A 15,337-nucleotide genomic window follows, 5' to 3' on the forward strand; every position below is an offset into this window, starting at 1 on the left:
ATTTCAGGGAGTTCCCATTGTGGCTCAGTGGTTAACGAATCTGACTAGGAACCGTGAAGTTGCAGGTTTGATCCCTGCCCTCGATCGGTGGGTTGGAGATTTGGTGTTGCTGTGAGCTGTGGTGTGCGTTACAGACGTGGCTCGGATCCCGAGTTGCTGTGGCTCTGGTGTAGGCCGGCAGCTACAGCTCCGATTTAACCCCTAGACTGGGAACCTCCGTATGCTGCAGGTGCAGCCCTAGAAATAGACATAAAAAAGACCAAAAACAACAAACAAGTAAGATTTCATATAACACACAGACCAGTAAATTCTGTACTTGCTAGATATCAGATACGTACCCTTCCTGAAATCAATTCAAATGCCAAAATGACTTTAAGTCAGCCCCCAGAGAAATTAGAAGCATAGCAAAGAATTGAGCCATGAAAATAATTTTTGCTTAAAATTCCTTCAATTTTCTTCAAGTGATCTATTTCAACCCAAGTTTAAGTAAATGAATATTCAGTTTTAGTAAAAGAAAAAGTGATCATGCCAGCCTGTATATTACAGTTTAATAAATAAACATGGTTTAAAAGATGGAAACATTGTAAGATAAAAAATCTGCATCAATTTCATGTCTCATATAGCTATTATGGGTTGAACTATATCCCCCTCAAAATTTCATATGCTGCAGCCCTAACTTCCAGAGCCTCAGAATGTGACCTTTCTTAGAGATAAGGTTTTACAGAGGTAATTAGGTCAATATGAAATCATTAGAGTGGACCCTAATCCAATGTATCTAGTATCCTGGGAGTTCCCGTCCTGGCGCAGTGGTTAACGAATCAGACTAGGAACATGAGGCTGCAGGTTCAGCCCCTGGCCTTGCTCAGTGGGTTAAGGATCTGACGCTGCCATGAGGTGTGGTGTAGGTCGCAGATGTGGCTCAGATCCCGCGTTGCTGTGGCTCTGGCGTAAGCCAGTGGCTACAGCTCCAATTCGACCCCTAACCTGGGAACGTCCATATGCTGCAGGAGCAGCCCTAGAAAAGGCAAAAAGACAAAAAAGACAAAAAACAAAAAACAAAAACAATATATCTAGTATCCTGATAAAAAAGGGAAAATTAGAGACAGACACATAGACAAGGAGAACTCCAGATGAACACGAAACTGACCATCTACAAGCCAGGCTAAGGCCTGGAACACACCCTTCTCTCACAGCCCTCAGAAGGAATCAACTCTGCCACCACCTTGATTTCAGACTTCTGACCTCCAGAACTGTGAGCCAGTAAATTCGCTGCTTAAGTTATTCAGCATGTGGTATTTTATTTCAGCAGCCTTAGTAACAGAACATCAAATACTAAATGCAAGTTCCCAATGGCACAAATTCTGATTTCATGAATATATTGCAAAATATAGTAGAAAACCAGAAAACCTAACCTAATCTACCCCCAGGAATGTCCTGTTTTATCTGCCAGTCTGATTCTTACAGGATGCATTCAATAAATATTTAAATATCTACTATATGCCAGATTTATATCTTCCTTGACGCTCATGACCATATGAGTGGCTATCAACATCTACAGGTTACAAAAAGGGAATCGAAAAGATAAAAGTAATTTGTCCAAGGTCATACAACTAGAAGTGGTGGATCCATTTAAGAGCCCGTGCTATTAACAGTTACTGTACTGACTTCCTGAGATAGTTTCTTTTTTTTTTTTATTGAAAAAAATTTTAAATCAAAAAATCACCTGAACTGTACATAGAGACTAGAGCAAGAGTCAAAATATTATGTAGCTGCTAAAAGATTACACTATTGTTACCACAGCTCTCCAGACGTATAAAAATCAAGTCAGATGACAGAGAATGGAGAAGTGGCACCCTACCTGAGAACTGTCATATTAACATAACTTCCCACTTCTAGAAATTATCTTCTCTTCCTAGTATAGGTTACTCTGAGCTATAAAACGTCCCGAAGAGTATAAGAACATCATGAAAGGAAAAATGAGAAGTCAGGGTGCCTCTACAAAAAAGTTACTAATAAATTCCTAGCACACTAGACAACAAACAAGGGCTGTACAGAGCTCAACCACTGAAAAAGGTAGGAGAGAACCCCCATTACTTCATGAACTCACAGCCAAATGACAACTGCTGTTTAGGACATCTTAAAGTTTCTACCCTCTGCGCACTGTGAATTTTGGCTTCAGACAACAAAATGCTCCCAAGGATAATAAGGAAGATATTACAACATTTACATGTAAACTTTCACGAAATTCTAGCAGCAAATCCAGACTTAAAGCAAGTTCCGGTTTTGAAGCTACAGTCCATTTTTAGTTTGTAAAGATAAGGTGGGAATCCTTTACTTTATTATAATTTGTGCACGCAGAGGAAAGAGCCCAGCTAATTCTCCCCTCTACAAATTAAAACACTTATTTGGGGATTATAGTGATCTGATACTAGATGACTTCAGACTTTTAAACTTAAAAACATATTGTGTAAGCTTTAAAATTCAGAGAGGGGAAAAAAAATCTCATTTCTAACAAAGAGGTTAAAAAGAACTAGAGTTTCAGAATTTTGCCACTCAGGGTCTTTAATTTTATCAAGTCTCCTAACAGTGCAATTTATCAGTGAGTCCTAATGAATCAAAGTCTGGGTAAAAGGAAAAGTTTAGGTATCTAGGATTTCACATTTATAACCATTGATCAGGCAATTTGTAGGAGTTTTTTTTACAAATATAAAGAATCCACCACAGGAAATGACTAGGATTTTTCACAGTGAACCAGACCAGTTTGTTATTTTTAATTAAAAATCCTCTGAAGGAGTTCCCATCGTGGTGCAGTGATTAACGAATCTGACTAGGAACCATGAGGTTGAGGGTTCGATCCCTGGCCTTGCTCAGTAGGTTAAGGATCCGACGTTGCCGTGAGCTGTGGTGTAGGACGCAGACACAGCTTGGATCCTGCATTGCTACAGCTCCAATTCGACCCCTAGCCTGGGAACCTCCATATGCTGTGGGAGCAGCCCTAGAAAAGGCAAAAAGACAAAAAAAATAAAATAAAAATAAAACGGTAATAACAATTTTTAAAAAATCCTCTGAATATTTCAAAAGTAGAAAGTGAGTTATTTCAGGCAAAATTCAAAACAGCATTAACATTTCCCAACTATGTAAATTAAAAAAAATTTTTATTTCCTCATTAGTCACAGAGTAACAAATGTGTTAAATCGGGGGGGGGGGGGGGTGTTTGTAACTTCCAAAATTATTTTTAGAACAGATATATTCAATATCCCAAAAGCACTGATTCTTCTTATAGATTTCACAACACCCACAGTGTCTATGCCATATGCTGAAGATTTTGCATTTGAATTGGGATGATTAAATTTACTGATTAAATAGTAAATGAAAACATAGAGAGCACTTTAATTATATATCTAAACAGAATGTGTTTTTTATTTCTCTACCTAAAGTTAGAAAATTAGAAAGATAAAACTTAGGACTCACTGAGTGGTGCAGTTAAGTAAAAATTTTAATAAAAAAAATTAAGCTACAAATTTAAACCTTCAATGTTCAGTGTTTGAACAATCTCCCTCAAACTTTCAACTAAAGCAGTCTCTAAACATTTTATATTCACTCCATACATGAGACTTTGGTAACACAAAGTCAAAAGTCTAAGACTTGTTTAAATTAAGTATTTTTTAAATATATTACACATGCATACAATGCTCACAGTATGACTTTTGTTAAACTGCTAAGAAGGCAACCTCATCTTTTCTAATAATCTTTTTTAATGAATCATAAACCAAAATCTGATGCTACCTGAAGACTTCAATATATTAATACAGTTTCCTCAAGTTCAAAGGTAAGACTTAATAACAACTAATGCATGGAAGAAAAAAAAAAAAAAAACCCAGCAACTTAAACTTATTCACTCTTGAAAATTAAAAGGGAACAAAAGAAGATTATCTCACATTTATGCAAATACTCAGATTGTTTGGCAGGGTTGAATACAGAGCAGTTTTAGATTTAAAAAATTAAGGATGGGGAAATCAAGTGCCATTCCAGCAAAAAGCTCATCAGCCAAACCACACTTAATTGTATCTCCCTCCTCCCTAACGGTTCTTGGAATATTGGATACAAAGTTTTGTGAGATAACCAGCATGTAGCTATCTATCATGGTGGGCAACAAAAAGACCAGCAATAGTTCTATGTTGGTGAAAAGAGAACAGAGCCTATTTACTCCAAACTAGTGAGTAAATATGCAGAAAACAATGGACAGGGGAGGGAGGAAAGAGGAGGATAAGTTGCATGGGGGGAGAATGCAGTGCTGAACACTCCGAGAGCTAACCTGTGCTCTCAGGTGACAGCTCCCGTCTCTAAAGGCCCCCTTAGTTCTTTGTCTGAAATAAAGCAGTTCCTCAGCAAGTTCACATAAGCACTGTATCTGCTGCCAGCAAATCATTCAGTTCTTCCACTGATAAATGAAACATTAAGACTCAAAGAAGACAGCAATGGGATGATAAGTTACCAACCTTTCAGTTGTATTTTAGATTACATATGTGGAGCTGCTCTAATTTCTACTTGCAAATTGCACAATTTAGCTTTCTTACCCAGGAAGAAATAACAGTTTACATCCTCTCAAGGAAGGGTAATTTGACAATCTCTTCCCCCAGCTAGGAAGCAGTGACAAGTTAATGACATAAGTACAGGAGAGTACATACCACAGTTAAGACACACCATCACCTTTAGGGCCCAAAGCTTTAAAGTAAGATTTTTCCCCCCAACACCACATAAATTATCACTGTCAAAGCATCCACCATTTTTTTTTTCTTGCTACATTGAAATGTTTCCAATGTCTCGATATACAGGCTGTCATTTGAGTCTTACCTAGTTCTTGTCATGCACGTATTTGTTCAGTGGTATTTATTTTAATGCTCCCTCTATGATTCCTCTGCCTATTCCATCTTTAAATGGACATGCTCCTCAAAGATCTGCCCTCAGCATTGTTACTCTATTTACAACCCATCTTTTAGTCATTTCATCCACTGTTCTTCCTACACATGTACCCTGAAGTCCTTTAAGGCACCACACACTTAGCCTACCCTAAAACGGACTCACCTTCCATCTCAATTCTCCCAAACTGCTTGTCCTCCAAAAAGTCCGTAGCATCCAAATGATACAGTTCACCCAAATGATCAAGCCTGAAATCTTCGAGTGAATCCTGACTCCTCCTCCTCCATCAACCCCTCATCCAACTAAGGCCATGAACTGTACTTTCTTAACTGTATTCAGATTTGTACACGGCAACCCATCCCACTATTATCCAAATTCAAAGCCCATCACTCAGACTACTGTACTTTAATAACCTTTGAAGGCTCCCCCTCCAACCTTGCTCATGTGTTGCCATAGCAACCTATGTTTCTCTTTTAGTAATTTGAGTCACTCTACAAATATATACTGAATGTGTACCAAGGGCCGCCCACTCTATCAGAAACTATATATATGGTGGCAAAGGAAACAGGTACTAGGTGCTTATAAGGCTCCCTATCTGCTCAGCACTTGGCTTCCTCATCAGACTAAGCTTCATGAGAGCAGAGATGACGTCGGGGAGGATGCCTAATATGTCTAGGATGAGGTACTGCTGTGTCCTCAATGTCTATAAGAGCTGATACATAGTAGGTATTGATAAGTATGTGTTGCTTCAAAGACAAAATTACCAAATACATATGCGGCCTTAAAGTCGTCGCCTTCCCCAGCACCAATGACTCATTAGTCCTATGGGCTGCTGGTTGTTTCCGCCTCTAACATCCTCCCCAAACCCACACTCCTATGACTGCTCAGGCTGAGGACACCTCCTGGTGGCCTCACCTCCTCCTTGCAGTCTTTCTCCAAACTTCACAGCACTGTTCTTACCGGGCCTGCCCTGTCCTTCTCTGTATAACAGCCATCTACACAAGGTTCTATCAACTGGATAAACTTTTTAAAGCTAGGGGACTACGTTACTCACCTCTATAGTCCCTACATGTAAGCACTAAAATAATGTGCTGAATGAATCAATCCCTAAGACAAATCCAATTGGAAAATAAGAAAGGCTAAAAGAGGGAGTTCCCATCATGGCCCAGTGGAAACAAATCCGACTAGGTACCATGAGGTTGTGGGTTCGATCCCTGGCCTCGCTCAGTGGGTTAAGGATCCGGCGTTGCCATGAGCTGTGGTGTAGGTTGCAGACACAGCTTGGATCTGGCATTGCTGTGGCTCTGGCATAGGCCGGCAGCTATAGCTCCGATTAGACCCCTAGCTTGGGAACCTCCATGTGCCGTGGGTGTGGCCCTAAGGAAACAAAAGATGAGAAAAAAAAAAAAAAAGAAAGACTAAAAGAGAATATCTGTGACTCGAAGAGTATACTGACAGTGCCTATAACTGAAAGGACTACAAGGAAAGATTAGACAACTTCATCCCTGGAGAACATTAGAGCAAAAACAGGTGAGATGCCATCAGCTAAATAACTTTGGTTTTGCCCCTAGATTCCTGAGTATTTGATTCTAAAATATCTTATGTTCTTGTCAAAGGGCATATTCTAATGTCTGAGACCATAAATTCCAAACTTTTTTTTAAAGCAGCCAAAATGAATGTAAAATCTTACCAATAAAACAGATAAAACTAGAGAAGCCCACCTGCTCATTCCCCTCAGCACCTTCTCCACTCAACAGTCCCCATCATACTCCCAAGGAAGCCATTTTGAAAACTCTGGCTCTCAAGTAGCTCAAACGGCACCTGTGCCACCCTTCAGCATGGATCAGGAACAACGTGGAACACTCAGGAATTAACAATGAGGATCCTGTGCCAGCAGATAGAGCTTTTGTAAAGTTAATACATTTAGAACAGACCTGGGGCAGACATCACGTTTCCTCCATCAGTCTCTTGGACCTGAACTGTTACACTTCATGAAGATGACCCAGTAAGATAAACCTGGAACAGCTTCACAGTGGGGCTCCCATCCTTGGAAGACCAAGTGAAGAACCAGGATGGAACCAAAGGAGAAGGTTGCATGAAATGGACAAATTATTTAAGTCTTTGTCTGATCTGGGCTGTGAACTGAAGAAGAAACTGGATCTCTTAAATTCATAGTCCAGAGAGCTAAGAGAAAGAGAAAAACCCACTGGGACTTGGACTCCAAATTCCAGCTACTATGTATCTGCATAAAGTGTCCTCCACTGTAGATGCCCTTGCAGAACCAGGTGCAGCAAAGGGTAACAATCCAAGAAGCAACTATGTTGTCCAGACAACATACTGATTCTACTAACAGGTTCATAAAGTATCTCTGACTCTAAACCACAATTACACAAATTCCACTGCATCGAAATATCTCTCAAGGTATTATCATTTTTCCATTTAATGAATCAGATAGTAAATAAAAATACTCCTAAGTTCATAAATCAATTTATGTCAGATGTCATAAATGGACCACTTCCTTTGACTTCTAGGTTAGTCCTTGAGCCTGGCCAGGACCTTTTGCAAAGTTTATGAGGCCCCAGGAAATGACAACGCACACTTGAACATCTTTTATTTCATTTTCTCTCCCCAGCAGGAGTGATATCCATTTAAAGTTAAGTGCAACCATGGCACAGAGAACTTTGTAGCAAATTGCTAAGACAGCTGTTCAAAAAGCAATTAAGTAGCAGGGGTGTGAAGAACACTTGGAATTATCCAGAAACCAGTGCAGCAGAAATACCCTGGCGTTCACGTAATGAAAAGAAAAAGGTACAGCTGAATAACTCACCAACTAAGAATAAAACCAAAAATAATGCCTTTTAGTAAGGAGGACGAAAGTCCTCTTGAAAACTGCATTTACTGCTGATTTTTAGAATATAGCGAACTCTTGATTCAGAGGCACAATGAAAAAAAAAAAAAAAAACCTGAGTAGTGATTCCTTCTTTAATAAAAATTAGAATCATAGCTAAGACCTAAGTTAGCAAGCAGTAAATGAATATGCAGAAAGAAAAATGCACCAGCCTACAAGGAAAGAGAAAAATTAATAGTAATTCCTGCTTGATTTCAGGCATATGCAAGAGTAGGCTCATTTCAAGAACAGAATGAACCTGGCAAATACAAACAATGAAAAACTCTGACAGGTTTGACATCAATCATAAGAGGAATTGCCAACATTCATCTTGTGATGCTACTTCCCTAGAACTGTGTTCATTCTACAACACACATTCAAAAAAAAAAAAGCCCACAAATTCCCAAAAAACTGAACCCACACAAAGTGATTCAGCTCAATCTTTCAGGTTTTCATAATTGAAACCACCACTTAATAAATCCTAAATTATTTCTTCCTCCTTTCATAATAAAATGCCAATGATAAGTATTTGCCATCATCTCATAGCAACAGTAGACAGTAAATGCAGTTTTCCTAAGCCATATATATACATATGCATATATATGATCAGTAATCCAGAAGTCTTCTCTATGGACAAATAGGTTTAGGGTAATATTTTAATGTTTCATTACAGGTTCTGGAACGAATTATGAAAATTTTGAAAATATGATGCTAAAGCTATAAAAAAAAAACCTTAAGTATCTTTTTCTGATTGTAGAGTATATGCTAACCGTAGGAAATCTGTAAAACACAAACTATAGAAGAGAAAAATAATTTATAATTCCAGCACTTCCATAAGTATCCTTTTTAATGGCTGCATGGATGTTCTATATTCAAGATGCAGACTTCCCCATTATTGAATATTATGGTTTCTGCATTTTCACTGTTTTACAAATACTACTGTGACAGACATCTCTGTGCACAAATTTTGGTGTAGTCTATGTTTTTAATCATTTCTCAAAGATGACCCAGTGAAATTTCTGGGTCAGTGAGTATAAGCATTATTAGAGCACCTGATAAAATATTGCCAAATTACTTTCCAAAGAGTCATACCAATTTAGACTTCTGCCTTTTCTATAGTACCTTACCACCACCTTGGCCTATTATTGTTAAAAAATCTTTGCTAATGTGATAAACCAAAATGATCTGAGCTTTTAATTAGCATTTCTTTATTAGTGAAATTGAATCATTCCCCCCCAAATCTTTATCATTTGTTCTTAGACTTTTACAAGCACAGATGTGTGCTGTAACCATGGTTGGTGGTATTTTGCTTTCTGATTTATGTAAAAACTACAAATATTGATCTCTTACATCTGATATTAACTTTGAATCCTTCTTCAAATCCTTAGCCACAGATTCTCATAATACTTCTATCCCATACCTTTCCATCCCCCATAAAGGCAGTATGAAATAGGTAGCTGTGAACACCCACCTGGTGTTCAGATGACCTGGGATCATTCCATACCAAACTGGAGCTATGTAACAGGTAAAATGTAGCTCTCTCCTAAGAAATGCTATCTTCGTTTAACTCAGGAAATGAGGGCCTCCACCTCCCCAAAACAGAGTTTTCTTTCCTTTAGAGTATGTGTGGGCAGGGGAGGGGACAGAGAGGCAATACTGAAAATCAGAATCTAGAAAACCAGAGAAAGACGGCTGTAGATGTTTTTGTTTCAAGTTGCCCCCTCCAAGTCACCCGAAGTGGGAGTCTAGGCAGATGAAGTTCCCCCAAAGAGCTGGGCCTCCCCATCCTAACTGTCCCTCTACTCAGGTGGTATAGTTTTGGGAGGCACTTAGAACTGTACCAAACTCCTGAGATGGAAAGTGAGGTATGGGGGAGGGGAACCTGGCCCCTGTGGCTCCCCAAAGAAGCCTGACAGGCCAACCGCAGCTTGGGGTCAAGCAAGATCCTGCCCTGACCCAACAGGTCACTTCTGGCGGGATGGGGCCTGCAGGCTGCTTGGGGTGGGTGGGGGGCGGCGGGGTCCAGACTGCAGGGACCCTGGATGGGGAAAAGCAGGCCAGGCTGTGGGCACAGCTTGGCCCCTGTCATTTAAATATTAAGACCAGTAGCTTTCAACCCAGGGATAATCCTCCCCACCCCCACCCCAGGGGACATCTGGCAATGTCTGAAGACATTTTTGGTTGTTACAACTTTGGGGGACAGGGAGGATTACTACTAGCTTCTAGTGGGTAGAGGTCAGAGAAGCTGCTAAACATTCTGCAATGCACAGGACAGCCCTGAACTTCCCAAACAAGAAATGACCCAGTCGAAGACAACAATTTCTGAGCAAAAACTGAGAAACTCTGATTTAGACTATGATTTGCAGGCCTCCATTTGTATTCTTGCCTCAGGCCTTGCAAATATTTCAGGCAGGTTCTGCTAAGAACCTAAACTATAAAACTCTTATAACACTTTTTTTATGGGGAAAAGTTATCTCAGGTTATATTATCAAAAGAATAACTTCTCTGATCCCAGTTAGAATTCATTCTTTTCATCAAGATTTACCAAGCACCTATTATGTGATCAGGGAGAGGGCTAAGCAAAAGTGACAGTGTTAAAAAGAAACAGACAGGATCTGATGACTGCAGATTTCCTCCTGCCCAGCTCAGAGCAGTGTGGTGTGAGAAAAGAACTGGGACTATCAAGGGAGACCCATCCGCTTCCAATCCCAGCTCCAACAGCTACTGCCATTAAGCATGTTCCCTGAACTTTAATCTCTTCATTTATCTTATTGGTCAAATAGGACCTTCCTCAATGTGGGAGATAATTAATAATTCCTGTAAAGCACAAAATATTTTTCCTGGGACACAATCAGTATTCAACAATTGACTTCTATTACTATGAGAAAATTTTAAGTTTTTATAAAATAACCAGTAAGCTGGAAACTGCTTCTATGCCTACCAGATAGCCACTGTGACAGCTGGAACACAATTTTAGTCATGTTAATTGCCCAGCATAGTAAATCCTTCAAATCCTGGCTCTTCTCTTCCTCCAGCCTCATCTCCCACCACCTACATTATCTTTAATGCATTCCTATGTCCCTAAGAGTGGGGACAGATTGAAAGGGAAGATCTGGTAGTAACCAAAACAGTGTCAAGCCAAAAGATTGTTGTGAGAAAGAAAAGTCTTCAGCTAGACACAGGTGCCGGATGAGAGAGGGAGAAAGAGAGGTGAGGAGCAGGGAGGGAGAAGGAACAAACACGAAAGGCTCATGGGCAGTAAAGGTCAAGCATACCTGAAAAGTATTTCTAAATGACAACATTTCAACAAGCATTCATCACCCACTTCACAATTCATCTATAGTCTGCACTTATTTCATTAGAATGGATTGAAGAGTAAGTCAAAGATAATTAACCTCATCAATAGAAAAAACCAAACATGGATGGACCACATTACCACAGCCTGACAAATGCAGCCAGATATCGATGCTGATATTTAAATGAGAAAAGAAAGCATTAACCACAAATAACTACTAAAAGTATAGTTTAACAGCAAAGAGTAGTTAAGATTTGCAGTTTTGCTTAGCCAAATACAATAAGGTTTCATATATAATAAAAGAGTATATTTTATTGAACCTGTTTTGAGACAAGTTACCTGTCAGCTAAGGAATCCCTTTCACATGAGTAATTAAGTAATTTACTAAGAAGTTTCCCTCTGTACCTATATCACGAAGCATCTACCTAGCACACCAGCAGAACCCCTCTGCCTTCTTTGCCTAAATGCCTGTGACAAGATAGAAACAAAGGCATAAATGTTAAATTTTCTTGCAAGCTCACACATCTGATGTACGTTTTGGTCAAGCTCACTTTTGCCTTAGAGTAACTCCTGGGAAAATTAAAAACAAACTATGATCAATTTAGCTAGGGAAAAATAAACATTATCTATGCTTATTGAGATTATGAATTACAGGGGCCTGATCTGTGTTTAAGTCCCAGTCCTACTCCACCTGCGACCTTAGCCAAGTTACTGATGCTCACTGAGTCTCAGCCTCCAGATAATGCAAAATAAAATAAAATGGTTGGATTAAGAAGCATTTCTTCCACTCAAATTCTGATGCGAGGTTTGAAAATCTTCAAGATCAAAATGTTTCTTAATGGTTCTTTGAGAGGAGGAGGATAAAATAAAGGCCTTTAAGAGAAATGATGTGACAAATTACAGGTTTGCAGGTTTGAAAAGATCATTTAGTGAAAGTCTTGAAATCTGTGCTTAGTGATTGTTGCAAACTACTGCCTGAATATAGAGTGACATGACCACAGAACTGTTCTTGTGTCACAGCAACTTCCTGTCAGGCATCCTTCCAGGTAGCTGCTTTCTGAAAATGAGTTTATGGATCTCTTAAATAACTTCAATGAAGTGACTGTTAACATTCATGAGAGATGCCATCGCTCAGCCTTCAGAGGTGTTCCACACTCCACTGGATTCTACTTAGCAATTCCAGTTTCAATGACTGGAGTAACAACTTTCCAAATAAGTAACAAAATAGCAAGAGTAGAATATGATTTAGAACACCTTTCACTTTCAGAATTATGGTCTGAAAGACCCTAGCGATCATCTCCAACACTTTCATTTTGCAGACAAGCATTACATTTATTTCACTAAACTCATAAGAATTAACTGCTGAGCATGTACATTGAGCCTCTTAACTCATCTGACATTAAAAAGACAAAAAGTTTGGCTTAATTTGGGGAGAGTTTTCATCCTAAAACCATCCCGAAAGAAAGTAATAATTTTGATGGAAGTTATTCATTCTACATGCTCAGAATTTCTGAGAAGTACTAATGTCCACTGTGCTACCACAGCAATTTTGATTGTTCTCACAAAAGGAGAGAAAAAGGCAATATAAACACAACTGACTTCACATGGGTACCACTCATTAGTACCACACTTTTAGACAAACATAGAAACTGTACCATAATAAATACTAACAGCAATAATAGATAACTCAAATATTTCACTTGACATCCAGACAGGTCATGAATACTATATTCTTAACTATGTACACCACAGCTCATCCTTAGGCCATTTAGCATTGTAAATCACACAATTAAGGAAAAAACACATTTCCTCTATCCACTCTATGAAGCTAGATAACTTTAGGACAGAACTTTAAAAAAATTGTTTAATCACATAGGATGCTCATATTGCCATTGTACCAATAAATTCCACTTGAAGCATTAACTTTCAAGAAAGGTATTTATCCCCTCCCCTATGCCTTCTAGGAATGTAAAAGATTATCTAATCCACTGAATAACAAGAATGTGATTTTAGGAACAATAAACTGACAACTATAATGATGATGACATTCCTGCAGTAGAGAGGAATAAAATTAAAATATAAACTCTGATTAGACCCCTAGCCTGGGAACCTCCATATACTGCGGGTGTGGCCCTAAGAAAAAAAAAAAAGACAAAAAAATTAAATAAATAAATTAAATAAAATATAAGCTGCTTGACATACCTACAGATACAAAATCCAAGAATGTAACCTTAGCACACACAGTACACATGGTTAAAAGAGCAGAATCCACTTTACCTATACATGAGGAGTTATTAGCAATCTTTACATCAAGATTGTTTAAAAACTTGCCAAAGCATTACCTAAACCTTTCTAGTATCAGGAAATAATTCCTCTTCATCCACTACCAGACAAAATATGCATTTGAGGCTGACCTGGAAATCCACTGCCCCATGTCTACAAAAAACAAGGACAATTAGGAAGTTATGAACTCCAAGAAATTTATGAGTTAATTGCAAACATACTGACAAGTGCTTCAAGATTCTACAGTAGGAAACACATGCTCAAAAGAGCCCTGCTTGAAAAAGTCTCAAATCAGTCATCATTATGCTTCCTCTACGTCCAAAATCAGGAGCTGCCCCAGTCTGCATACGTCCAGGTAGGTCACTGGGCTTAAAGTAACACAGCGATCCTTTGGATTGTTTTAAAAGTGGTCGTTGGTGGGTTACAGAACCGTGTCCAAAACGCCTCCACTATCCAGTGATTCGCAAACTTTAGGGGAGCCTCAATAGCACACAGGAAAGACAGATTCCGCGGCCCTAGCTCCGGAATTTTCTTCAACGTGTCTAGGGAGGAGCCCTAAACTGATATTTTTAATCAGCCGCCAGGTGGATCTGAAGCAGGTGGTCCAACAGGATAGGGCATCTAAAAGCACCTACTTCAACCACCTGGACGTGTCACAGACAAGCTGCGGGGACTTCGGGCGCCGCGGGAAGGGCTCCCCACCAGCACCCCCGAGCCGGTGCGTTCCACCAAGCGGTGCCTAGTCCTCGAGGAAGTAGGAAGGCAGTGACGAAGGAACGGAGCTATTTTCGGCATTTCTATAAAGTCCCACTTCGCTTTGCTGGAGAAGAAGCTGGACTTTGAAGTCCCACAAGTCTCGCGTACTACCTGCCCTGCCACTCACTAGCGGTGCGTCCTTAACGCTCGGGCCTCGGTTTCCCCGTCAGCGCAACGGGCTCCCACGCCACCCCCCGGGGGAGCCCAAGCCGATACGACTAACTCTGCCGGTCGCAGGCACTTCCTGGCTCTCCCCCGACCCGCCCGGCCCGGCCCGGCCGCCCCGCCCGACGGGCGACACCAGGAGTGCACGTCCAGCGGGCCGCCGCCTCCCAACGCTCCCGCCCGGCCCGACCAGCGATCGGCCACTCACGGGTGGGCATGGTGACCCGAGCCGCGCTCGCCGCCGCGCCGAGGTTCAGCGGGGCCGCGCCGGGCGCGCCGACGGTGCCATGACGAGAGGGCGCGGGGCCGCGGAGGCCGCGACTAGGCGGAGGGCGGAGGACGGAGAGCGGAGGGCGGAGGGAGCCGACAAGGACCCCCGCGCCTCACGAAACGAAGCCGGCGACGGCTGCCCCCGCCGGCCCAGCTCCGCGCCGGACGACGCGCTGGGCGTCCCCACGCCCTGACGTCAGCACGTCGTCACGTCATGGCCCCGCCCCCCAGGGCGGCCGCGCTCCACGGGGTGGGAGGGGCGGCTCCGCGGGGCTTGGGGGAGTTGGAGAGGGCTTCGTTTTCTTGCCCGACCCTAGTTATTTGAGTTGTATTCATTTTCATGAATCTTTCTTGGAAGTGCATTAGCAATATTTGTTTCTTACAGTTGCACCGATTTATGAGGTTGTGAGACTAAACATTGATTCCCTTGAGTGAATCGAGTACCTTAGGCTTTTCTTTTATAAGCTCTTGAATTTGCAGTGTGTCCTATATTCTCTGAAAGCACGATTTATTTGCGACGCACTGAGGTCATCCCGGGCGACGGCTGAGCCTGTTTTGGGAAGACAGAAAATGCAATTTCCTCTTGCTCTGCTGGTGACTTTCAGAGAGATTTCACGCCTCAGGAGTTCCTTTCCTCCAGAGAGGACGGTTCTGTCCTCTTGACTGAGTCACTTTTCTCGACTCTCTGAGTGTCATTGATAATTGATGTATCTGACAGTCACTGATGTCAGCGGACACTTGGAGCCTAGAGCTTTCAGCGA

At 41.0% G+C, this 15,337-nt stretch overlaps 1 protein-coding gene across 5 annotated transcripts in view; it reads right to left on the minus strand.

The window, feature by feature from the left end:
* Positions 1-14,797, minus strand: part of EFR3A (EFR3 homolog A) — an 83,851-nt gene extending 69,054 nt beyond the window's left edge. Inside the window, exons 1-2 of one of the 5 annotated variants that reach the window (XM_021088902.1) lie at positions 14,515-14,752; positions 13,445-13,538 (exon numbers count right to left, since the gene is read on the minus strand). Coding sequence is in view for 2 of the 5 variants with exons in the window: in XM_021088898.1 (XP_020944557.1) it covers positions 6,855-6,867 (13 nt within the window). In the remaining 3 variants the exon portion in view is untranslated. Of the gene's footprint in view, positions 1-6,854; positions 6,873-13,444; positions 13,539-14,514 lie in introns of those variants that run through there. The other 4 variants (XM_021088901.1, XM_021088899.1, XM_021088900.1 and 1 more) reach the window with 4 other exon arrangements.

This window comes from Sus scrofa, chromosome 4 (genome assembly GCF_000003025.6).
Source record: "Sus scrofa isolate TJ Tabasco breed Duroc chromosome 4, Sscrofa11.1, whole genome shotgun sequence".
NCBI classification, from domain to species: Eukaryota; Metazoa; Chordata; class Mammalia; order Artiodactyla; family Suidae; genus Sus; species Sus scrofa.